General features: G+C 39.5%; 2 protein-coding genes across 2 annotated transcripts in view; one reads left to right on the top strand and one right to left on the bottom strand.

Moving 5' to 3' along the window:
• Positions 1-20,608, top strand: part of LOC114658698 (uncharacterized) — a 115,110-nt gene extending 94,502 nt beyond the window's left edge. Inside the window, 6 exon segments of the mRNA XM_028810732.2 lie at positions 3,899-3,965; positions 6,056-6,211; positions 16,851-17,022; positions 18,691-18,791; positions 20,354-20,405; positions 20,408-20,608. Coding sequence (XP_028666565.2) covers positions 3,899-3,965; positions 6,056-6,211; positions 16,851-17,022; positions 18,691-18,791; positions 20,354-20,405; positions 20,408-20,559 — 700 coding nt within the window. The 3' untranslated portion in view covers positions 20,560-20,608.
• The window catches only part of LOC127529379 (uncharacterized), a 773,396-nt gene that overhangs the window by 580,130 nt on the left and 165,435 nt on the right, over positions 1-27,831 (bottom strand). The window lies entirely within an intron of this gene.

The raw sequence follows: 27,831 nt of genomic DNA, 5'->3' as shown, positions 1-27,831 counted from the left end.
TTCTGAAGGGTTCACTAGCTTTCACGCACCACTTTAAGTCTAAAACTTCTGAGAAAGAGCAGCTCACCTGAAGATGGAATGAATAAGGTGCAAAGATACAAGTCAAGCGGAAAGTACTTAGAACTGGTCTGTCTCCATAAATGTGGAATGTTCAATAGCTTTTAAATAGCTTTTGGATGAAGTTTAACATGGCATAGAGAGTCAGGGTGAGTTGAGGTATTGTGGCATTAGTTGATTATTGAGAAATAGCTTGAACATCTTATTTCAGATGCTATTTTAATGATGAACAGTTTTCACCAGATACGATCAGAAGGAGCAGAAAAGGCAGAAAGTGAACTGAAAATAAGTGAATGGATAATGCTGAAAAAGTGAGCACATTACAATTACCCTAGGTTCTTGTCTATAAGCCGGACTCATGTATAAGCCGGAGACCAAAAATCATACGAATTTTTAAAATAAAATCGTATCATAGATAAGCCGGACTCATGGATAAGCCGAACGTACTATAACCTATAACTAATAGAAGGGAGGGAGGTCAGTGGTCTCACTCGCACCCATTTAATTTCTTTAAGGGGGGAGAGAGTGTGAGATATTGGCGTCTCTCTCACTCCCCGCATGGCGCAGTTGGAGCGGCCGGAGCGCGTTCTTTCAGCTCTGGGCGTCGCCGAGTCAACACGTGCGCGTAGCGGTCATTTAAATTGTGATTTTATATGTAAGCATATTTAAATATATATCGCAGATTTTTTGCTGGTTCTCGGATTTCTGCGGACAATGGGTCTTTTAATTTCTGGTACATGCTTCCTCAGTTGATTTGCCCAGTTGATTTCATTGGCAGATGGCTGAGAAGCTAGATTGCTTACTTTTCTCTCACTCTTGCGCTGACTGTCTGTGATCCTGACGTAGGGGGATTGAGCAGGGGGGCTGTTCGCACACCTAGACGATACGGACGCTCGTCTAAAAATGCTGAAAGATTATCTTCACGTTGCTATCTTTTGTGCAGCTGATTCCTGAAACGACATGCTGAACGGTGCTTCGCATACTTAAAAGCAAACAGCACCATTGATTTGTTTGCTAGAGATTGTTTTCTCTATCTATGTGACATTCTGTGCTCCTGACACACACACCTTTGAAGAGGAAGATATGTTTGCATTCTTTTAATTGTGAGACAGAACTGTCATCTCTGTCTTGTCATGGAGCACAGTTTAAACTTTTGAAAAAGAGACAAATGTTTGTTTGCAGTGTTTGAATAACGTTCCTGTCTCTCTACAACCTCCTGTGTTTCTGCGCAAATCTGTGACCCAAGCATGACAATATAAAAATAACCATATAAACATATGGTTTCTACTTCGCGGATTTTCTTATTTCGCGGGTGGCTCTGGAACGCAACCCCCGCGATGGAGGAGGTATTACTGTATAAGCCGGACTTATGTATAAGCCGATATTCTATTTTTTCATTTTCACAACTTTTTTCCTTAGATAAGCCGCGGCTTATAGACAAGAACTTAGGGTAAAACTAAAATGTGTTGCCTTAACCAGGGGAACTCTTATTGCCTTGATGGTTTTGTCAGTTTGAATGTAAGAAAAGTAGCACTGAAGATCTTTGGTAGGCCACTGTCAACAATAGAGGGGAAATGATTAACCAGTAGGAAAAGGTTCTTGACTGATAGTGAGGAATCCATCCTGAAAAGAGGCAGTTTAAAATACAGTCATATGAAAAAGTTTGGGAACCCCTCTTAATTCTTTGGATTTTTGTTTATCATTGGCTGAGCTTTCAAAGTACCAACTTCCTTTTAATATATGACATGCCTTATGGACATAGTAGTATTTTAGCAGTGACATTAAGTTTATTGGATTAACAGAAAATATGCAATATGCATCATAACAAAATTAGACAGGTGCATAAATCTGGGCACCCTAACAGAGATATGACATCAATACTTAGTTGAGCCTCCTTTTGGCCTCTAGACGCTGTCCTGGATGGAGGTATTTCTGACCATTCTTCCATACAAAATCTCTCCAGTTCAGTTCAATTTGATGGACATCCTGCTTCAAATCATCCCATAGATTTTTGATGATGATGATAGTCAAGTCAGGGGACTGTGACGGCCATTCCAGAACATTGTACTTCTCCCTCTGCATGAATGCATTTGTAGATTTCAAACTGTGTTTTGGGTCATTGTCTTGTTGGAATATCCAACCCCTGTGTAACTTCAACTTTGTGACTGATGCTTGAACATTATCCTGAAGAGTTTATTGATATTGGGTTGAATTCATCCGACCCTTGACTTTAACAAGGGCCCCAGTCCCTGAACTAGCCACACAGCCCCACAGCATGATGGAACCTCCACCAAATTTGACAGTAGGTAGCAGGTGTTTTTTCTTGGAATGTGGTGTTCTTCCGCAATTCAAAGCACTTCTTTTTATTATGACCAAATAACTAAATTTTTGCCTCATCAGTCCAAAGCACTTTGCTCCAAAATGAATCTGGCTTGTCTAAATGAGCATTGGCATACAACAAGCGACTCTGTTTGTGGCGTGAGTGCAGAAAGGGTTTCTTGTTCATCACCCTGCCATACAGATGTTCTTTGTGCAAATTGCGCTGAATTGTAGAACGATGTACAGATACACCATCTGCAGCAAGATGTTCTTGCAGGTCTTTGGAGGTGATCTGTGGGTTGTCTGTAACCATTCTCACAATCCTGCGCATATGCCGCTCCTGTATTTTTCTTGGCCTGCCAGACCTGCTGGGTTTAACAGCAACTGTCCCTGTGGCCTTCCATTTCCTGATTCCATTCCTTACAGATGAAACTGACAGTTCAAACCTCTGAGATAGCTTTTTGTAGCCTTCCCCTAAACCAGGAGACTGAACAATCTTTGTTTTCAGATCTTTGGAGAGTTGCTTTGAGGATCCTATGCTGTCACTCTTCAGAGAAGAGGAAGGAAGCACAACTTGCAATTGACCACCTTAATTACCTTTTCTCCTGATGGGACACACCTGTCTATGAAGTTCAAGGCTTAACGAGCTAATCCAACCAATTTGGTGTTGCAAGTAATCAGCATTGAGCAGTGACAGGCATTCAAATCAGCAAAATTACAAGGGGACCCACATTTGTGCACAGCCAGTTTTTCACATTTGATTTCATTTCATACAACTAAATACTGCCTCACTAAAAATCTTTGTTAGGAAAACACCACAGTGCTCAGATGTTCCTAGGAAATGAAAGACATACCACTGTTATCTTTGTTGTTGAAAGGAGAGTAAATTATTATGCAGGCTGAGGAGGTTCCCAAACTTTTTCATATGACTGTAAGTACCACTGGCATGAAAGTGGCCATTCGGAATTGTGTCATTCTGAGAAGTCCTAGAATGATCAGCATCAAGACCAGGCCCAAGCACTCCATATAAGATGTGACATTTCTCACCCAGCACCATTGCCTTTTCCTTCTTTTTCTGCAGCCGCTCATCATTTTTGTCTGCCAATTTGTGCTCTTTTTGTGAGTTTGAAGAGTCTGGGTGCTTGACAGTACACTGTAAGTGCTAAAGGATTGCTAAATGGCACTAACATTTTCATTTTGTAAATAGCTGAATGGCTGAAAGAAGAATGGGAGTGCTGAATGGCTGGCTATGGCCTGTGAGTGCTAATATGACAAACATGCCACCACATGCTGGGTATAATGGGGACTCAACAGTTTCTATCAACATGTGTACCTTTGAAATGAAAGTCTTTTACCCTGAAGTTAGAATCCCTTAAGGTTTCTACTGAGTTCTCAACCACTCTACTTTATATTACTTTATCACACAAGGAATGAACTTCTGGAAAAAAACAGAAACTACAAAACTCTGACGGAGTCAGTGGAACAGCCAAGAATCCTCCTGATTGGGCAATTCGGTGAACAGCATCTTCAGAGGTCATGTGATGCTTCAGGCCACATGTGGGTATGGAGACACCAGTGTAAGCAAACAGGTATGTGAAGATGAGGAGGAATAGTTGAGCTGTGAAGACTCTGTAAGCCTTTTGATCATCTGTTGCTGGCTGTACTCAAGATCCCCTGCTTATTTATTTAATGCTGTGGGTCAAAGCTGGGAACAGAGCCAGATCAGGCCTCAACATGGCCTGCAAGTCATATGGGGTGTGAAAGTAATGGGACATGGAACTTACAAGAGGCCACAATCTATGCCTGTTTGTGCTCTGCTGAGAAGGCTGTGCAGAGCAGATCCCATCAGCCTACTGCTCTGTCATTATTCCTATCAAGAAAGCAGAGTTCAAACTTCAATGGCACCTCTTATTTGTGACGTAGCAGCTTCTCTGTTCACCATATAAAGCACTTGTCTCAAGAACTCCTGCTGCTCATTTTTCATTTCATTTCATTTTCCACCACTTATCGAAGACCATGTCACAGGGGCAACAGTCTTAGCAGTGAGACCCAAATGTCCCTTTCCCTAGCAACACTTGCCAGCTCCTATTATGGGATTCCAAGGTGTTCCCAGGCCATCAGGGAGAGATAATCCTCCCAGTGTGCCCTGGGTCTTATCCATGGTGTCCTCCCAGCTGGTTGTGCCTGTAAAACCTTCACAGGGAGGTGTCCAGGAGGCATCTATATCAGATGCTTGAACAACCTCAACTGGCTCCTCTCGATGCGGAGAGTCAATGGCTCTGCTTTGAGCCTCTCCCCGATGTCTGCACCTCTCACCTGATTTCTAAGTTAGAGCCCTGCCATCCTGCAGAAAAAAATCTCACTTTGGTGACTTGAACCCAAAAAGTCATCCTTTCAGTCATTACCCAAAGCTTATGACCACAGGTGAGGGGAGGGATGTAGATTAATTGGTAAATCAAGAGCTTAGCCTTCAGCTTCTTCTTCACCACTACAGATCAGTATAGTGACTGCATAACTGTGCCCACTGCCCCTATCCTTCTGTTGATCTCATCATCCCTTTTTCCCTCACTTATGAACAAGACCCTGAGATGCTTAAACTCCTCTACTTGGGGCAGTAACTCATGTCCTACTCAGAGAGGACAGTCCATGTTTTTTTCTACTGAGGACTGTGACCTCAGATTTGGAGATGCTGATCCTCATCCTTGCTGCTTCATGCTCAGTTGCAAACCATTACAATGTGAGCTGGAGTTCACAGCCCTGTGTAGCCAACAAGGCCATGTCATCTGCATAAAGAAGTGACAGCAATTCTAAGGCCCCTAGCTGCACCTTGCTATCCTGTTCATGAAAACTGGATATGAGACTAAGCACAGTCCTGGCGGACTCCCACACCCACTAAAAATGATGGTGATATTTTTCTGGGAGCCATGCCCCTGGAGTGACAGATTGAAGTGGTGGCCCTCATTTTAAAAAAAGGGACCAGAGGTTGTACTCCTACTATTGGGGAATCAAACTTCTCAGCCTCCTTGGAAAAGCTTATGCCAGGGTATTGGAAAAGAGACACTGCTCAGTCATGGAACATCAGATCTAGGAAGAACAGTGAACTACGTTGAACAGTGGACCACCTGTTTAACCTCATGAGGATTCTGGAAGGGGCATGGGGGAACATGCAATCAGCTTACATTTGTTTTGGGATCTTAGAGAAGGAATATAACTGTGTTCCTCCAGGGGTTCTTTGGTGAAAGGAGAGTATGGGGTTCCAGGATCTTTAGTAAGGGCTATTCGGTCCCCATATAATTGCAGTGAGTTCTGTGTCTGTATATCCTCGGAAAAACATCAGCACTTCCTGCTGCTGACATGATAAATATGTGGGGTGATCGAGGAGCAGGACAAGGCTACTGAGTGGATTTCTGGCTTTGTAATGACTTTGTATTTGTACCTCTAGTCACAGGTCATTCAAGCATTTATTTTAAATAAGTTAAGGGAGTTTGAGAATGAAGATGGACAGACAGACATGTGTCTTTGCACTCACTGGATTCCTTCTTTCTTTTATAGACAGTTGATCTTTAGTTTTTTTACATGTTTTTGTAAACATTTTTGGTGTTTTGTAAAGAATTTTGTACTACTTATATGTATGACAATGTGCTTCAGGAATAAATAGTATTGTTGCTCTCACACACAGTACCGAATATATCCAGTTCAAGATGGAAAAGGTGGAAAGAGGCTGCCATACATCCTGTGTGACACCATGGGTCTAGAAGACAGTAGCTATGATGAAGGGATCTGTGTGGAAGACATCATCAGCGTCATTAAAGGACACGTCCCAGACTTGTATGAGGTGAGACTCGCCTGTCATGTATACATATATTTCTGAAGCAAAGCCTAGGAAAATAAATAATTACTGAAAGTGAATGTGCCAACATGTTCTAAAAAGTGTAGTGAAGATGGTAACCAGATGGATTGTGTGTACAGCTCTTTACCATTTACACAGAACATATTCAGCTTGATGATTGATACAAAGTCCATCACTAAGGTGAGGCTTGAATGAAGACAAGGTAGCGTCTGGACTGAGATGGCATTAAGACAGAGCTTTACAGTGTTGCTCAGTCCATTTTCTATCCATTTTTCTCCCTTTTGCCCTAAAATTCCACTCACTGCTACGACCACAAGCAGGAATACAAATGACCTTTTGTAAAATGTGTAGGAACATGTCTCATGCTGGCAGGATCATCACGAGACACCTTCAATGGGGACGTTAACCACAATTCAGAATATCCACTCTGTTGAGCTTTAGTGAGATGAATCCCTGCTGTACGCAAATAAGACTTGTGTGACGCTGGTGTCCACTACAGCCAGGACTTGTGACCCCAAAGGTAAACTCCAAAATTTTCAGTTTGCTGTCTACTGCATCCTGTATATAGAAACAATATGGATGGATGGATGTTAAACTCCTTAATGACGCTGGCTGCATTAAAAAATGTTTGTGGTACATGCGGCCCACAGTGACCACTGGTTTTTTCAACCCCTTTTAACATTCATTTCCTATACAGATCGTGTATAATGCGAGGAGCTGGGGCACTGCCCATTCAAATATTTCAATAATTCAATTTAAATTAATTAGGTAATGTGAAGTAATCATGAAATAAATATGTTTATCTGCACAACGTACCTTGTGTCAGTGCATGTGAACATCCATTCAAAATTAGTTACAACTTGTATTTGTTTAATTCCTGTATGATTAAAATAAAAAGCAAAATAAGAGTGTATGTAAATCATTGATCTTTTAGAAAGCAGGTGACCTGAGGCTGCTATTTAATTGGTTGCTTTCAGATTTTTCCAGGGATGCAGGACACACCAACATTTATTGGCAGCGAATTGGTATTGCTTTAGATTTATTTAATCTAATGTGATTGGACAATCGTCGGTGCACTATGTCATGTTGACATCAATGGCTCACAGCTCACACCCGCCATTAACGTAACTACAGAGGAGCGAGCGTGACTTTAGGGAGATGACAACGTCAAGCAGAATTTCAGAAATCAAAGAAAATTTGATTATTTCTTTAATGGAACACCCCTTCATAAATCATTCACTTGAAGACAAAAATAAGATAAACTAGAATTAACACTAGAATTACCAAAGCTTATGAAAAAACTCATAAAGCAGCCTGCTATCCTATCCTTCCCCCGCCGCTGAAACGGCAAACACCTCTCCAAGCTCAAGCCTTGTTTATCAGGGAGTGAGGTACCTAGAGCTGTATAGACTAAAAAGTATGTTGTTATTTGGAACACATGCATTTCATGTGTGTTCACTGTCTACGAAGATCTATGTAAGTGTAGGATGAAAGGAAATGCAAGGAAGTTGAACACATACATAAAAGACAAACGTTTTCCATGTTTTAGCACTAACGACAAAATTTTGACATGAGGTGTATAATGTGTGAAGACTGAAGTCCAAATATCAAATAAACACTTTCACAAGAGCATGACTATGTCGATCAAATACAGGAAGCTCTGCAGTCTACTTGTGACTTTACGCTGTAGGAAGATAAGTAAATAAATCAAGGTAAATTACATTCAATCTGACTTTTATATAAGTAACATATAAATGTTTCTTATGTAAAGACCATCACAAACATAATCACAAATAGGAATTTGCACGATACGTTGATGACATCTGTAAGCCATGATGTTTCATTGAAGGGTAGGTGTGGGGCAGACTGACTGGCAGGATGATGCCCGACCTCTTCCTGCATCCAAACGATGCCATCTTTTGCCTTTATGCCTGGTGCAGCTGCGTTGTTCTTATATGTGAGTGGACATTTCTAGTGAGGAGGGCTTCTGTTCTCTTTCTCCGATGTAGAACCCTCATCCTCATTTGAGTCCACCTCTGTTATAGCACATCTTTATTTGAAAACTAGCAGTGTCAGATCGGGGCGAGCATGAATGCAACTGAGAGAATAGAACTGAATAAAAAAAAAAAGTTAACCTTTACAAGTACCATACATTTACACCGTTGTTACAGACTCAAATCAAATATATGTTTTTATTGTGTAATAGTAACAATAAGAGAAGCTCAGTACTCAAAACGTTTATTTTGGGACATGGGAAGGCTCAAACCCACGACCTTTTGAACAGGAGTTAGCAGTTCTTATCGCTGTAATACCAAAGATGTCACGACAACAAACCACACTAACCCGATTTCTTTTTCTTCGGTTATAGTCTTGAATAAAAGCACACGTGTTCTGTTATATTTGTACCTTTTGTGAAAGTGCTTATTTGATATTTGGACCTCAGTCTTCACACATTATACACTTCATGTCAAAATGTTGTCATTAGTACTAAAATATGAAAAAAGTTTGTCTTTTAGGTACGTGTTCATCATTTCTTGCATTTCCTGTCATCCTAAACTTATATAGATCTTTGTAGACACAGAACACACATGAAATGCATGTGTTCCAAATAACGATATCTTTTTTAGCCCACACAGCTCCAGGTACCCCACTCCCTGATAAACAAGGCTTGAGCTGGGAGAGGTTTTTGCTGTTTCTACAGCAGTGGGAGAATGGGATTGCAGGCTGCTTGCTGCTTGGGCTTATTGACACATTTACAAGACAAAAGACGCTGATGGAGAGGTGCAAGCGGATTTAAAGTGGGCTGGGTTTACGAGTTATTTCATAAGCTTTGGTAATTCTAGTGTTAAGAATTCAGCAGGAGCTGTGATTGAAGACAAGCTTACATACAGACTTTTTCCAGCTCTTGTTATGACAAATGGAGTTGGCTAACTGGATGTGGTGTAAGTAAGGCCTTTTTTAGTTTCCCTGTTTGCTGATTCAAAGTGTTACTGAATTATTGTGGACAATGACAGGGGTACCAAATCTAAAAAAATGGCTGCACAATAGGAAAAGGTTAAACTTTTTTGGCAGGCTTAGTATTGCTGAACAGCTAGATGAAGGTTATAGGATGGGCATAACAAAGAGGTGACCAAAAATCAACGCATCTTGTCCAGAATAATAGAATATGGAGCATTTGAATTGGTTTCGCATAGCCATGATGAGAGTGACAGCTCCTATAAGCCCGAAGAGATCACTTCTCCAAACCATGCATTAAAAAGGTTGAAAACACTGTGGTGCCTAAACGTGCAATGTAACAACAGTTGTTTTGATAACAAAGGACTTTTTTTACTGGGCATTCTACAGCTCCTGCAACTTTAAGCATTCAAAATACCCACAAGTAATCACAGAAGCAATTCAATACTGTGGTAAGTAATATTATTTGTTTAATAAAATAGAAACTAAATATTAATAAGTACAAACAAGCAAAATTATTTGCATACAACCTGAAAATAGACTTGGGATATTGTGATTCAGGTGATTTGTTATTCTTGTAAGCATTTCAAAATTGATCTTTGATGCTCTTGTTCCAGGCTACATTTTGCAGCTGCCTTTTTTCTGTTTCATACTGTGCATAACAAGAGATCTACTGTGACATCTGAAAATGTAAACAAACTTGTGTGACTTAGCAATTGGTTGAGTGTTAAGAAGGAAAAATATTGATGCCAGTGGCCTTGAACAGTGTTACAGATATGTCCAAAATATTAGGTTTTATTTGTCATAAGTTTAACAATAAATGGAATTACTGAAATCCTCTTTCCAGTATATCACGATACTGACATTATTTTATTTCTAGTTGACCTGATGATGTAGTAACTGTCCATGTTTACATAGTTCATAGTGTACTGTAGTACTAAACACTGTCCTGTATAATTACCAATCATGCAAAGACTCTGGGCCTCATGTTTCAATGGTGCATACACACAAAAAGTTTGCATACACCTGTAAAAACTAAACTTGGAGTAAAGCTACATACATTTTTATGGCAGTATCACGCCATGTATACACACTTTTCTGCTTGATTTGCAAACTGGTTGCACCCAGCATCAAAGCAGTGCTACTGTTTCTGTGTGGTCTCCCTTTCTTTCATAGATTCACATATATGATGCGGACTTTATCAAATTCACAAAATTATTTGCATATTGTTTACAAATTTAAGACACTTGATTGTAATTCTCCTGTAATCACATAATGGTCCACAGAATGGCTAAGTTGTTCCAAATATCATGGCTGCTTTAGCGTTGTTACTCTCAGTGCACCACTCAGAGTATTTTAACCCACTGTATCTGAGTGTGGAATACAGTCGGAGTGCTCTACGTAGGGTTGTGTTGAGAGCATAGAGTATTTTCATGATACAGCTAATAGCTCTGGAGGACATTTATAGCACACACTGCAGCCTCAAGGAAGACCACTAGCATCTGCATGGATTCTACACAGCCATGCTATAGTCTATTTGAACTTCTCCCATCTGGCAAACACTTCAGAGTCTTTCCTGCATGGACCGTGAGGCTCAGAAACAGTTTCATCACAAGAGCTACAAACGCACTCAATCAGTCCATCAAGTACTCCCGGTAGAACTGTTTATACTTAGAATTACAAAGACCTCACTGTAAAGTTGCACTACAACTGTAACATTACACAACTTCAGACACTTTATGAACTGTATATACTGTACATGTTTATTGTCCTTAAAGTATTATATTACATTTTATAGATAAACCGTTAACTTCATTTAAATAATGTATACTATTAACAATTAAATATGTGCAGGCACAGTGACGAGCTGTGGCACAGTGATGAGCTGGCTCCACATCCAGGGATTCTTCCTGCCTTGTGCTCTATGCTTGCTGGGACTGGCTCAATGCTGGATGGATGCATGGATGGATGGATGAATGGAAAACTTAAACATGTTTAATGAAGATTTTTCAATGTTCCTTAAAAGTTTTAAAGAACTGTATTCTAAGCTTACAGCTGGCTTTACATTTATTGCAGACGCTTATTGTGTGGAGATTGGTTATGTGGAGAAAGAAAACAGAAGGACAGGAATTGGGGGTTAATACGTTTGACAGACACAGTACTGCTGCAATAAATTATTCCATTATCCCTCATCATTTGCTGTGCCACCGTGCCCCCACATATTTAATACATTTCATGCATTTCATCATGAAAATGATATCAAGTATACATCTTAGTATTCTTAAATGTTCAGAGAGCTGTACTATCATGAATGTAATGTATTCTGTGTGGCGATCACTGCCTTCGCACTCCTATCAGTATAAGAGAAAGCCCTTTTAAGAAGCACAGAGTAATTAATGACTGGGTCAGGGAACACTTTGAATAGTAAGCATTTAATGTGCTACTTTAGTTACAATGGGATGTGAGAAACTCTAGTAAATTAAACATCGATTTTAAGATGAAATTTATGACATTCTACTTTAATGACAACATAAACTACGAGATTAAAGTGGAAATTTCAACTTCATCTCGACATACACCTTTTTTCTTCACTGTGTTCCTATTTTCTTTCTTCTCTGTGGCCCTAATACTCTTCTGTATGACATCAGACAGTGGGCTGCGACTGGCCTTTTCATGTCGACTTTGACATCTAACCACTTCTTTTTTATTTTGGGCACTGTGTGACTTTATGAACTTGAACCTTTGAGTCTCACTCCATTAATTTCTTTTTGTTGCACACACCACTACACTAAGCCACTAAATGGTATGCTTTTCCTTGCCTCCACTTCACTGAGTAGGACCTTCACTTCAAAATCGGTGAAATGCTCCTTTTTTTTTTTACCTGTGCTTTTACCATTGTGTTTTAACACTAGAATTACCAAAGCCGACGAAAAAAAGTCATAATCCTGGCTCAACTTAAATCCATTCGCACCTCTTTGTCAGCGTCTTTTGTGTTAGCGACCTTTTGATTACCAGTCAGCACAACCAAAGTGGTCATATTAAAGGCGTGTCAATATCGCACCCTAATGTGAGTTCTTTTTCTTCAGTTATATTCTTGAATGAAAGTGCACTTGTTCCGTTATACTTGTACCTTTTGTGAAAGTGTTTATTTGATATTGGACTTCAGGCTTCGCACATTATACACTTCATGTCTACATTTTGTCAATATTTACTAAAACATGAAAAACTTTTCTGTTTTACCAATGTGTTTACATAGATTGTTATAGTCATGGAACACACATGAAATGCATGTATTCAAAATAACGATATATTATTTACCCTCTACAACTTCAGGCAACTCACACGCAGGTAAACAGAGTTGAGCTGAGAGAACTTTCTGCATTGGTGGGGGGATGGGATAGTAGGCTGCTTGCTGCTTGTGCTTATTGACACATTTACAACACAAAAGACGCTGATGGAGAGGTGTGAACGGATTTAAGGGGGGCTGGGAGCTTTTTCATAGGCGTTCGTAATTCTAGTGTTAACAAAGCACTGAACAGAAGGGGCTATTTAAATTGATTTGCATATTCAAATATGTGAATTTCTGGGAGGAGTCGGGGTGGGGCACAGTTTTATGCATCTGAAGCTTTTGGTACATATGCACATTTCTGTTTTTGTTTATACACCATATTTTAGTATGAATTCTACGCATGATGTTATACATGAGCCCCTCTATCTTTTCTTTTTATACATTGTGTTTTTTACTCCCTTAGTGTGCTTTAGTCATAGGCCTACTGTTTGTTAAAGTCATGCAGGTTAAGAAGGTTGGACTTATAGCGGTCTGGTGCTGCTAAGATTCACACCATCGATGAGACGATGATTTATTTGTTTTTCTGATGGAGATTCCAGGGACGCACCCAGCCTTGGCCCAACCTGTACACACTCACAAGCAGAGACACAAAACCAAAGAATGAATAAATAATAATATATTAAATGAAAACCCAATACACAACAACAACAACAACCGGACCAACCTCCTCTTTCCCCTATGGCGATAAAATAACAATGAACCACAACAATAAACACTCACGACAATGTCCTAATGCAGTCCAATACAGCAAAAGCAGGTGAAATGGTATGGTGTGAAGATGAAAATCCCGAGAACAGCTTCCGTAGAAAATGAGTGAAACAGTCATACCAGTATACTTGGGTGGCTTGGGGTGAGATTTGCAGGAGCGCTCCTTTTGAAGACTCATGACGATTAATCCACCACTATACATACGACAAGCAGGCACGAGACAGTTCATTCATCCTAACGGGAAACGATCCAGGGCACAATTGACTTTTTAGACGACACATTGGACAGGATACACAAAAACACAGATCTTCCTTGTTGCTCTGCCAGGCTCCCCTTTTCAACTTTCCCAATGGCCTCTTTCATACCCAGCAGCCCCTGCTTCCGTTTCAGTCAACCTATGTGGGTAACACCCTTGGGCTGCTGGGAAATGGAGTGCTTCCCACGGTAGCACTTCTACAAAGTGAGTGAGAGCTCGAGACAGAGAAAAACATTTACTTAACAGTGTTGTTCACTGTAAGCTATTATTGGTGTCTATACATTGGGTGCTGTCATACCAGTTAAATGTTTTTTTTTGGTTTTTTGTTTTGTTTTTGCATCATTGGAAAACCAAATTTTAATTTTCTTCTTTAAAATAGCCAAGAAGGACAGAGTTTTATTTTTTACCGCTAGGTCTTTAAATTGTGTATGTGCATCTTCCAACATTGTGTGCATTACTGAGCAGGGTTTTATTAGAGGATCCCCCTCACTCGGGTGCTGATGGTCAAGTTCTGTAAACCATCTTATCTGGGTGAAATTTTATATGCCCACCTACTAACAGTTTTCTGGCTATGCCATTACTACTATTACTAATAACAATAATTCTTTATATTTATATAGCACTTTTCTCACTACTCAAAGTGCTCTGTTTTGTAGGCAACGTTACACTTTATGTGTTTTTTCCTTTTTTTTTTCTTTTTTGTTGAGTTAAGAAGTGCTGCTTCAGTTTGTCCCCCCAAAAGCCGTTCCCCCACCCAAATGTTTTTCACCAGCCACCATCGATTGTATCTTTATTTAATTAAATAGATTACATTTATACCCGCCATTGAAAGGCCTCTTCACTGTCCCATCACATTACTACTAAGCTGTAATTTGAATGGAAACAGACCCAACAGAAAAAATGTGAACTAACAGAAAGAACATTAGTGCTTTAGCTTTATGACAAAGATATCACAATCTCATGAAGAACACAGACAGACAGACAGACAGATAGATAGATAGATAGATAGATAGATAGATAGATAGATAGATAGATAGATAGATAGATAGATAGATAGATAGATAGATAGAAGTGGAGATTGTTAATTTGAATATAGCACACAATTAACAACAAGCTGGTACGTATTTTTATCTTAGCACAACTTTCCTCAAATTTGGACAATTTCTTGAAATTAGCAACCAAAATCCACATGCACGGCCACGCCAACACTTAACTTCCATCAGGCGGATGTAGTTTCCATTACAACTGCTAGATGGAGTGACCAGTGCTTCCAATACAATCCTTGGTATGTATCGAATACGCATCAATCAGCATTGGCGGGATACATACGCCACTTTGGCTGCTTTCAGGCCAGAAGCGGTTTGAAGCAATTTTGCGACAATCATCTACAAGGGGTTAAAGCTACGCAGCTGCCATGACTGCCCACAGCACTGACCAGTCTTTCCTGTCTGTGATTTTGAGAACCGATTCTAAACTTCTCAACTCACACACACTTTTTTGTGGTGTACGATGTATTCACGATACCATATAGCCATTTTTGTCTGCAAAAAGCCCAGTCAGCTTGAGGCAATTCAGGAATACAAACGTATTGCTCTGTCAGTGGAGTTGGCTGTTTGCTGTGTAGTACATGATGCTGTTCACAGAAGTCATTACAACAACAACATTTATTTCTATAGCACATTTTCATACAAAAAGTATCTCAAAGTGCTTTACATAATGAAGAAAAGAAAATTAAAAGACAAAATACAAAATTAAAATAAGACAACATTAGTTTAACATAAAAAGGAGTAAGGTCCGATGGCCAGGGTGGACAGAAAAAAAAAAAAAAAAAAACTCCAGACGGCTGGAGAAAAAAAATAAAGTAACGTGAAACGTCAATAAGTATTGAAAATTGAAAAAAGAAACAAGAAGAGAAAAGAGGGAACAGCGCATAGGAAAAATGCATTTTTATTTATTTGTTTTGCATTTTTCAACTTTGAGCATCTTATGAGCGATGTGTCCAAAACACATAAAGAAACAAAAGCTGCAAAAGTATTAGAGGTGACATAAGAACACCTGAGTCAGCCCATTACCAAATGAAACTGACAAAAGGCTGTGCAGTGTACAGGAAAAGACCCCAAAACTGCTTAGACTCCATTGTAATTCACCAACATGTTCAGCATTCTGAAATGTAACAGAAACATTTTGATAAAGTAGTCGACAGTTTTTTGCCAAAGAAATAAAAAGGGTTACTATGTTTCTTATTTCTATGTATATCATACAGTATAAGACAAGATGATGGACCATCTGTCGGGCAGGCTGCACTTTGGAGCAGGACAGTCACCTTTTCTCTTCACTCTACACCCCCAGCTATAAATAAAACAGCAGGTCATGTCACTTGCAGAAATTCTCAGGTGATTCTGAACTTATGGGGTGTGTTGATAAAGGGGGATGAGACAAGGGAGCGGAGTCGGGGTGAGAACTTAGTTTGTTGGTGCAGAAAGAAATGTGTGTCACTTAACATCATGTGTGTGAATTTCCCCTTGGATTAATAAAGTATCTATCTATCTATCTATCTATCTATCTATCTATCTATCTATCTATCTATCTATCTATCTATCTATCTATCTATCTATCTATCTATCTATCTATCTATCTATCTATCAGCAAAACCAAGGAACTAGGAACTGACTCAAAGAGCTTCTATGTCTGGACAGTATTCAAGGTGGGATGTGGAGGTGGTCCAGTCCTATCAAAGCCAATGAAAGGGTGGACTGGTCTCGTAACACAAAGGAACTATAGAAGAAAGGACAGAGTAGAATCTTTTTCCTATGGAGCCTGGGCTCCTTTAATGTGTGAGGTGACATCCTTCACATGTCCTACAATTCTGTGAAGGCCAGTGTGGTGTGCTGGGCTGGTGACATCACTTCAGGAGAGCCCACCAAATCAACAAGCTAATTTAAAGGGCAGGCTCAATTATGGAATTGACTTTGACTTTGAACCCCTGGAGGTCATAGAGGAGAAGAGAATAAAATCAAAACCGAGTGTCATTATGAACAATTTCTGTGACACACCAACATTGAGGGCTTTCAGCCAATGAATTACTCATCAGAAGTGTATCAAGAAACATTATACTAGAAATTTGCCTGTATATCTTCTCACTGGGGCTGGGACTGCCAAATCAGACATTTTCTTTATGTTATTTTTAATTTTCTTTCCTTTTATTCAGTCTGACACTTACACATGAGCACTCAAGGTGATGTTGCACTATAAAGAACTGATAATAACAAGCAGGGGGGCTCCCATGAAAAACTGTACATGTGTGTGAGTGAGGGGAGTGTGAGTTATGTCCTGTTAAACTAATCGTGTCTCTCCAGTTCAGTCCCAAGGCACCGATAACCTGTAATGACGTGCGCTACAAGAAGCACCCCAGTCTGGCTGATAAGGTGCACTGCGTCGTCTACGTAGTTGAAGCAGACAAAATTAGCCTCCTCTGTGAAAGTTTGCTGAAGAAGATTAAGTCTATCCGGGCCAACGTGAACAGTATGGGTGAGTACCTGCAGCTTGACAGAGGATGATGGGACATTAATGAGACATTCTGAGAACATTTTTATTTCTCCCACATAACTATACAATTAATAGTGCGCATCACTGCTGAAAAGTCAGTTGTTGTTAATATCAGTAAGACCATTTAGTGAAGTTCAAAATGCTTGTTAAAATGAAATGCACTCAGCAGTTTATATTGCATGCTTATTGTATGAAAGCAGTGATTTCCCGACTTTGCTTCAGACCACATGATTACACATTAAACCTATTTAACAGTTTGTGTCTTTGCTTGATTGGTTATATAACTATTATATCTCCCAGGAATGGACAGTTCATGGCTGTAAAGGTTGTATAGCTAAGGGGATGATCTTCAGGATCTGCTGTGGCCATTCATCTCATGGTGACCCCTGCTTTGAGACTCTGCTTCACCTCCCCTCCTGCTCCAGCTTACTTTACCAATTTCTTCTTCTATGTACTTGTCCTTAATAGATAGATAGATAGCCAGCATAGGGCACAACACAGGAAATAACTCTGCCAGTCCATCCCATTGCAGGACAAACACACACACTCACGGGGCCAACTTAGCATCAGCAATTCACCTAACAGACATGCTTTGGACAGTGGGAGGAAACCAGAGCACCCAGGAAACCCACCGAGACATGAAGTGAACATACACACTCCACGCAGGGAGGACCTGAACGTGACCGTGGGTCTCTTTACTGCGAGGCAGCATCATTACCTCTGTGCTCACTGTATGATGACATTTAAATGATTAATTAAATGGTCCAAAGTCCCAAGTATTAAAAAATACAGTATGATAAAAGTTTATAAGCAAATAGTAAAACCTAGCTAAAAGCATATAATTAAACTTCAACTTAAATGTACAGCACGCAATAATTTTATATTCATATAAATCACAGAGATGTGGGAGCCCTGACCCAGGGATGTTGCCATCTAGCCTATCGAGGGAGCATGTAGTCCTGACAGGTTGTATCTCCTTTCATGCATTACACTGCCTGGGTATTGTTCTTTGTCTCATCCTGGCCAGGACACCTGCCCATGTGCGCTTTCCATTACAAAGGATACAGAATGTAAGAATGCTCCAGAGACAGAAACACACTAAAACAATCGAGAAGATTGTGAATTAGTCGAAAATGATCCTTTGAAAACCACTACTTTGCAAAGATACATCAGCGTTATGATCAATGTCAAGCTGTATTTTTTCATGTTGACATCCTCAACCTGGCACTGCTGCTTCTTTGACACAATACTGCTTTTATGTGAGTTATAAAGTAATTGGTTATCATAACCACAATCCCGGGTGAAATTGATTTTAGTGTTGACAATGTCAGATCAGTTGTGAGGTTCTGTAGAACAAACGGTGGTAAGAAATCCACATCAGTGAAGAAGATCTGCCATAGGCCTTGAAATCAGAGGTTACTGAGATTAATCAAACTACTGAAGAAACGGCAATGATGTAATAATGTTATGAAATGATAATGAATAATCTATTAATTAATATAAAAATTTAATAGTGTTTGATTGAAAATGAAATCTTTCTGAGACACCTTCAGTGGTTCGATGGTGTCCTCGTCATTCTGTTAGACAGGAATATAAGAAATGGCAGACAGAATCGGAATTTCACTCAGACTCTTGTCTCTTATCTTGCAGGGATTCCTCAGCTTGTGTTGGTCACTAAGATAGACAAAGCCTGCCCTGAAGTTGGAAACGACCTGACCAAAGTGTACAGGAGCCGCTACCTTTATGAGAAGGTGAGTCAAAGGGACTGACCGGGGGGACTGGTAGTGATGAGTGTGATGTGATCATAAGAAGTAGTAAAAGGTGTAAACAAGAAAGGGGCATCTGAACCAACCTCTAGACATTCTCTGTCACATTGCCAGTTTTCTTCTTTGCTATTCATCAGGACAATTGATTATCTGAAACTAATCAAGTGTTTATTGGTTATTATCACCTCTTTTTTGTTGTTTGATATTTTTAAATTTAAGTCTTTTAAATAGTAAAGCCTCTACACATATTCAAGTGTCCTCCTCAAGCCCAGATTCACAGGCGGTCTCTTGTGTCTGATGCCATGTGACTATCATGTGGCAGTTCTTTAGTGCCAGAGAGCCAGTGAGGGAGTGTGAAGGGGACATACTTTAGACCATTCAGAGACAGAGGAGAGTCGCTGCTGAAGATTTGTTTGGCCCACCCATCTCTGTGCTATCAGTCAAATGTGTCCATATAACGGGTTTGTTCTGGCAGAGCCAGTTGTGCTCTAACTGTTCAGTAATCTTTTGTAAATCTAACATACAAACCCTAATGCTGCTGCTGCAGGAAACAGGAAGCCAATGTGGCAGAAAGTAGAAGGCGAGTGCAGCAGCAGGAAGCAGAGTGTGTTTGTCTTCTCAAACAGTCCTTTGCCATCCTCCTTAGTTAGCCCAATCCCTGTAAGTTGTCGCCTTTTTCTAGTTATATACCTTTTATTTAAGTAACTTCTGGTCAGGGAATGTCCAAGTAAATGTTATATTTCAACAAGTAAATTTTCTGAGTTTTCGACTGTTAAGATTTTAGTTATAAATGCGTCTGTACTAATGTTATGTTTGTATATGACACTTATACAATTACTTAGTGGTGTTTGTTTGTATTTGTGTTTACAGTTTCACTCCAGTTCTGTGATTAGACAACATCTCAACATCACTATGTGGTTCTGGAAATTAGTGCATAAAGGTGTTTAGCTTGCTGGATAATTGAAGAGAAGATTCAGTTAGGCCAGTACAGGGTTCAACCACAGCCTTGACGTACCGTATGTGTGTGTCTCTTTAGAAAATCTCCCAATGTGTCCCTTAGTTAGTGTTAAATGACAAACACAAAAACTGAAGATGGGCTCCCTGTCTGCCACTGAATTCAATTTGTCCAGATTGTCCTGAATTAGTGTCACCGTCACAGGGATCATCAAGTCTCACTAGCTGGACCTGTCTTCTGCATCTCTACAGTGCATATAGAGCAGTTCAGTTTCTCAGTTCATACCGATTCTCTTCCTTACCATTGAAACAGACATCCAGGTTGAATAAACATTTCTTCAGTCAAATTTACAAGAGAAACTTTGGTTTGCTCATTCAGTATTTACACATTGTGTTTCCATGATTAAGTCACTTAACCAGCTTGTATTGTCAGAGTGTCAGCAGTGGGATCATCATCAAGGTTTGCAAACACCTATCTTAGTTTAAACACTTAAAGATGAAAATAATCAGGAAACTCAACCAGCAGCAGCTCATAAATCAAGTCCCGCTTGAGTTTTCCTCTACTTCACCCTTTTATTCCATTTTAATTCCAGGTGACTCAGCTTGGACAGATGCTGGGAGTTCCCGTCTCCTCCATCTCCCCTCCATCTCCCCGGTTAAGAACTACTCAACAGAGACGGAGCTCAACCTTCATGTGGACGTTTTGATCCTGACAGCCCTGCAGCAGATGTTGAGAGCTGCTGATGCCTGCTTTGATGATATGAAGCTGAAAGGCCTCGCTCAGCAAAGCAGTTCCTGATGTTTTTTATTTTGCCATGGTTCAATAACTTGAGTGCATTTGAAAATAATTTTTTTTTGACAACATCTTAATACATAATCAGGTTGGATTATTGCGAACCCATTCCACATGCACATTGAGTTGCAACCATTAATCCAAGGATGTGGGATGACCTGAAAAAAGTCCACAAAGACCTGGAGAAGTCAAGTAAAGTCCACCCAGGCCTTTACAAGACGGAGCAACGCTAATCTGAACACCAAAGTGCCAGCTGTTTCGATCGAGTGAAGTAGTAATGTAGAGATGTAGGGAACTGTTTGATGTTGGTTCTCTGAATATTTGACACATTTATTGCCTTACTTTGTTATCTTTCCCATTTCACATTGTTTAACATAGACATGTAGTATTATGTTTATCGTGTGATCTAGATAGATAGATAGATAGATAGATAGATAGATAGATAGATAGATAGATAGATAGATAGATAGATAGATAGATAGATAGATACTTTATTAATCCCAGGGGGAAATTCACTTGGGAATTAACTAATAAAGCATCTTGTATTAGAGTTCATTGTACAGTAGAACAAATATTTAAATAAATATTACCTTAAAGTGATATTTCTAGAGTTCTTCCAGTGTCTGACTGACTTTCTTCACAGTTTTCTTTTGCTTCAGAATGGTGTCTAGTTTGTGTTTAATTGCCAACTCCAAACTGGCTCACTGTGATTGAGTGGATGCAGTGGTGGACTGGCATCCTGTCCAGGGTTCATTCCAATAAAGACTCCGCCTCCTGTGTAATAAGTTGGTTATGAAACACCTGGCTGGCATGTGAAGTTCATTGGTCAAACTCAGTCTTGGTGCCCTCTGGTGGCTCCTGATTTGTATTTCCTGCAGATGAGCCGTTTATCTAACTTTGAAGGAACACTTCACATAATTAAAAGTTTTTTCCTTCTTTATTTCTACATTTTATATGTTTGTTCAAAAATATATATTATTTGAGTCTGTTGTATGGTATTTAGAAAATATCTGTGCATTTTACTCGACAAAAAATATATATTTATATTTTTGACCTTATACGTATATGAGGGTGAGTTACAAATTGTCCACACTCCGGTTATATTAAAACTTCTTTTGGCAGCACTATCTTAATGGAGCTTTCTGTACGATGTCCCTGTCTCCCCAGTCACAGCTCTGCAGGTGTGAACATGTTACGTCAGATCATTTGCGAGAAACAATGGCAGCCTCACTTGTGATTTGCATGAAAGAAAAGCAACATGCAGTGCTTCAAGAGTGTGCCTGGTGCCGATATTTATCAAAGACTTTGTGCACAGTATGGAGAAAGTGTTTTGTTGTGAAGAAGTGTGTATGAATGGATAGAGAAGTTCAAGGAAGTGTCTGCCATGAAAAAGGAGCTGGACGCCCATCCACATACATGACTGATGACAACATTGAGCGTGCATGTGACATGATTTTATTGAATAGACAAGTGACAATGCCTATGCAATAATCCACGATAGACTTGGGTTTCAAATGAAGCCCTATGAGGACAAAGATTCACGTCTGATAAACAGGTGAAGACAGTGGTGCATTTGTGGCTCGCAGCTCAGCCTAAAACATTTTTTAATGAAGGAATACAAAAGCATGTTGACAGATGGACAAAGTGCATTGAAAAGCAGGGAGATTATGTCACAGAATGATGGATTTGTCTTTTCTGAAAGTTGATTAAAATAAATTCTACAGCTGGAGTGTGGATAATTTTTAACTCACCCTCATATACAAAATGCTAACAGTTGTGCCTCTACGTCACACAATTACTAGGTCTAAAACTGGGGCTTGATGTTGGTCTTCACTGAAAGTTTATGGCATGATACTCACTGATGTAGCACAACATATGGCTGGCAGGGTCAAAGCCATTCAGAAGCTCGGCACATCCAAATGCTTCTATATGACCTGTGTAGGTCCAATTGGGATCCTCCTGTCACTGAGACTTCAACAAATCGAGACACTCTAATCTCCAAGGGGCAAATGTCCCTCTTCAAAGGTCACCACTAGTCCACAAAATGTTTCTGATTTCAAGAACAGCTTATATCTTGATCACCCATTTGTTTCCAGGCCTCACCACTCTACAGTTTCTTGCTTTGCCACTGGTGGCTGGCAACAAACTTCATGAAATTATCAGGGCTCGAATCCTTTCTATCGAAAATTGTATAGGGAAACTGATCAGTAGGGCAGTATGACAGTAAGACGAGCCACAACATCTGCTGAGCATAAGGCAAGTTGTGAAGGCCGATGACATAATAGGAACAAGAAAAATGACATCTCTGGATTCCACTGTGTGTGACCCACTGATACTCATGACGTGTGGCTAACAGCAACATCCACAAAGTTAATGGGCTTTGCATCCTTCTTATAGCTAATGGGATACAGAATGCAAGCCCGACAAAGACAGATGTAAGCATGCACAAAGCAAACTGTGCTCAGGTATTCATAGCTGTGTGATTTTTATACTTGCAGAATAGACTGATACACACTGTTACAGCACAAAGAAGAACAAGGGCCATGTCCCCCCCATTCACAAAGTTATCAAAATGCGAGATACACAATGCAGGCGTGACAAACACTGACAACTGCCTGTGTAAACTGATGTCTCCTTAGGTCTGTACAACAGACTAGTTGTTTTCAGCACAAACTAAAGTCAGACACTTTGATCGTAAACACACAGTCATCCACACTGAAAAGATTAATGTAATATATGTGATATGTTTAATGTGCTTATTGTAACATGCACTGATGTAGCACACATGTGGCAGGCTGAGGCAAAGCCATTCACAAGCCTGGCCCACCCAAATGCTTCTATGTGAATAGCCATGAAAAGCAACAACATCTGCCAGGTCATCTCAGCATCAGTCCAGAGCCATTTCACTGAGGATGAATGACAAATGATGAGACAACAACCAAAGCAAGAGGTCAGTTTGAACACAGAGCCATTGAACCGCTCACTAGCACTGCCGACCATCGTCTTACCTGCCAGCCTGCAGGGTACAGAGGCATGAAGATAAAGAGCACCTTCCAGAGGACTTCCATGATAGAAAGCTGGAAAAAAAAGTCCATGAACCACCTTATTTTGAGGACCGGGGGGTCCAAGTGTTTCTTAGCCTTTTATTAATGTACTATGTTGTTTAATGAGCACATTTAATATGAATAGCACTAAGTAACATCTAATATTTAGGACACACTGTCATTGTCACTATTGTGTGCTGTGTTTTAATTGTCACTTAAAGAAAATCTATTGAGAAGCCATTAAGCATGATAGGATCAAGAATTGATGGAAAAGGTATTTTGAAAAGCTGTTAAATGAAGAAAATCCAAGGGTGGTGTTTGGGAATAAAGTTCTAAATGAAGGGCGAGTGCCAAGAATTAGGAGGAAAGAAATAAAGGAGGGACTGAAAAGAATGAAACACAGAAATGCAACAGGACTGGCTGAAATACTAGTAGAAGTGTGAAACAGTTTAGGAGAAGAAGGAGTCGATGTGTTGTGTTATCTGAAGGAGAAGATCTATGAACAGGATAGAATACCAGAGGAGTGGAGGAGCAGTAGGATTGAACTCATTTATAAAGAGAAAGGTGACATTCAGGATTGTGGAAATGATAGAGGGATAAAGCTGATGTCACACACAATGAAAATTTGAGAGAGGGTTATAGAGACAAGGCTTATGGAAGAGACCACCATAGGGGAGGAGCAGTTTGATTTTTGCCAGGGAGAAAAACAACTGATGCAGTCTTTGCATTGAGACAACTGATAGAGAAGCATTGAGAAAAACAGAAAGGTTTGCATATGGTGGTCATTGAATTAGAGAGGTCTGGAGGTGCATGAGAGAGAAAGGAGGACCAGAGAAGTGTGTGAAGATTGTCCAGGGTATGTATGATGCAGTGAGCACTCGGGTGAAAAGCAGTGTTGGGGTAACAGACAAGATCCCAGGTAGAGGAGGTCTGCACCAGGGTTCTTTTTCAAGTCCTCATCTGTTGGATCTGGTTATGGATGTGTTGACTCATGGGATAAAAGACCAATCCCCAGGTGTAGGCTTTGTGTTGATGACATTGTGTTGTGTAGCATCAGAAAAGAGGAAGTGGAGAGGAAGCTGGATGAATGGAGAAGGCCTTTGGAAGATAGAGATTGAAAATAAATAGAAAGAGAAAATAATACATAAGGTTTAATGATTTAAGGATTCAGAAGTTAGCCTGTGGGGGAGTTACTTAAAAAAGTGGATGCATTTTAATATCTAGGATAAGTGGCAGCCCAAGATAGAGAATTGGATACAAAGATAACCCATAGAGTGCAGTGTGGATGGAATGATTGGAAGAAGGCACCAGGAGTATTGTGTGAACCAAGAATTAAGGAGAAGTTTAAAGGTAAGACAGTGATAAAACCAGCAATACTGGATGGAACTGAGACATGGGCAGTAAAGGGAGCACAGCAGGAGAAGAAGTTCAATGTGGCAGAAATGAGAGCACTGAGATGGATGAGTGGAGTTACTAAAAAGGACAGAATAAGAAATGAGGCAATCAGAAGTACATATATTTAATAAAATCGGTTGAGAATGCATTTAAGATGAAGATGATGGAGACTGGGAAACATAAGGGAGCTCTTTAAGTGAATCATGAGCAGAAACTCATGGCAGTGTTCAGTTCATACAAAAATGACGATGAAAACAACACCATGATTTAAATACAAAATTTGAAAATAGACAGGTGAAACAACCAATCATGAGAAGTAGCCATAAAACATGACAGAATCTTCACTGTCCAGCCCAGAAAAGGCTTACCCAGTCCAACTTGTTCCAGACAAAATCTTCCAGCTTCAACCTGGATAGGCCCAAAGTGGGGAAAATTGTCCAAAATATATCAAAAAGCAAAATAAATAACAAAATAAAAAATAAGAACAGGAAATCAGAAGAAAACAGAAATACAAAGACTCCTACAACTCAATGAAATACCGCCTGGACCTCTCACTCTGGTCTTGAGATAAAAGAAGGAGAAGAAGGAGGACCCAACAACAATGATGTCACAGGGGGCCGTGTCTCCTGTGCTCCACCCACAAAACAAAAGAAATGGAGGCATATTTAAAAAGACAATACCTAATTACAAAAAATAACAGAAAATACGTTCAAATTTGAAACACAATATAATACATAAACAGATGTGGACACATAACACAATCATACCATGGCTGATATGAGTGGTTGTTGAGTAGCCTCACAATCTGAGATCAAAAACTGTTTCTGAAGCTCATAGTGTGAGCTCTAATGGCCCTGAATGAGGAATGACAAAAGTGACTACTATGCAGGATGGCCAATATCTTTAATGATTTTGCTATCCTTTCTGAGGCAGTGTGTGCGTACGTGTATATTTTCATGGATGGACTGGCACACTGACTGGGGTGGACCTGGGGCAGCACAATATTAACACATGTGAAATTCAGCTTACACTTATTTTACAATTTAAACATGGTCACCAACACTAGTGTTAATTCAGTGTTTTACAGATTTTACAAATACAGAAAAATACAGATTTTATTTTTTCTCCAGCTTTCTGGAGTTTTTTTTGTTTTTTCTGTCCACCCTGGCCATCGGATCTTACTCCTTTTCTATGTTAACTAATGTTGTCTTATTTTAATTTTGTATTTTGTCTTTTATTTTTCTTTTCTTCATTATGTAAAGCACTTTGAGCTACTTTTTGTATGAAAATGTGCTATATAAATAAATGTTGTTGTTGTTACTCCTGTTCTTTAAATAGTATGCACACATTCATACTGGCCTGTTCTGACTGGCAAGAGGCACTAAATATTTTTTGTATGAAAATGACCAGGATATACTTGTGGTCAGAAATTAAGGCAAGATCAATGCTGAGAGCCTAACTGATTATTTTGACAAAGCCAAAACGGGAGTCAAAAGTCATAAATGGAACAAAAAGTTTGATAACCAAAAAATTTAAATCAAAAGGCAGTCTCCAAGTAAGTCTCAAAGGTAATTATTTATCCTTACATGTGGATGCCCCAGAAAGTCCCACATCGACCTTTATATCATTGCCCCTATGATTCAGAAGTGTCACACCACTCTGTGAATTCTTTGACTAAGTTACCAGGGGAAGAGACGGTCACAAAATGACAGTGGCAATACAAAAACAATGATGGCATCATGGCAACATTGTAATACAGCATCATATGCAAAAACTATTATGAAAATCAGAATTCTTACTTCCTAAATCCCACAACGTGATGTGTAGATCATAATTTGTCATGTGGAGGAGTCCAAGAAAAATGACTAAAAATGCACAAATCACAATACTAGCCTGTACAGGGTTAGTTTAGGACTACAGGGATGTACCATAGTTGTACGGCCAGGAGCTCAGGTTTCTGAACCAGGGAGGCAGTAGTAGGGGTACGCGAAATAAGCAAAACTCCCACCTGATAGACAGAGAGAAGAGCCAAGAGCATAGACAAAAGTAGTTAGAAAAAAACAAAAAAATAAGGAAAAATGTCATGTTTTCCCCCAATATAAATGCATATTCTAAAATTAAACTAATTAAACTTTGCCATATTTAAAAAAAAAAGTTTTCAACAGATCCTGAAAGTGAGAATTTGATTTTTTTCTAATTTCAAGTAGTATAGTATATTAGTTACCCACTGACAAATAAAAGGTGGGTTGGGATTCTTCCACTTTAGTAAGTCTTCGTGTTTATAGTGTGGTTTCAGCAACTGCAATCAATTTGTCCTTCTCCACTTGGCTGTCTGATAAGCATTTAAAGATGTTTGTCAAAAATGTTAATTTGATGCACTCTCAAAACGTGGCCCAGTAAGGCTTGCAACACTCGCAGGTTAGATCTTGCCCTGGATACATTTTGGACAAATTAAAACAAGATAAGTGTGACAGAGAAAAGATCATAAGCTAGCCTTAAAGACTGAAGAACAGTCGTAGACTACTAAGCACTGTTGTAAGTCGCTCTGGATAAGAGCGTCTGCTAAATGATGTAAATGTAAATGTAAATAAGTTAGAGCTAGACTGTCTTCTAATCATGGCTGACATCCACTCCTTTTCTGATGAGATTCATCAGTATTTCTTCTGGAATAGAAAAGGGTGGGTAGGTTTTTTTTTAACAAAATTTCTGATTTGAAAGTATTGGAAAAATTGTACTGTTGGAAAATTAAATTTGAAGCATAATTGTTTATAAGGTGCACAAACATTAGCTATATACAATTCTCTAAGTATTTTAATCCCAGATGTTTTCCAAGGATAAA

The sequence above is a fragment of the Erpetoichthys calabaricus genome, chromosome 10 (genome assembly GCF_900747795.2).
Source record: "Erpetoichthys calabaricus chromosome 10, fErpCal1.3, whole genome shotgun sequence".
Taxonomy (NCBI): domain Eukaryota; kingdom Metazoa; phylum Chordata; class Cladistia; order Polypteriformes; family Polypteridae; genus Erpetoichthys; species Erpetoichthys calabaricus.
This window is presented reverse-complemented; position numbering and strand designations above follow the sequence as displayed.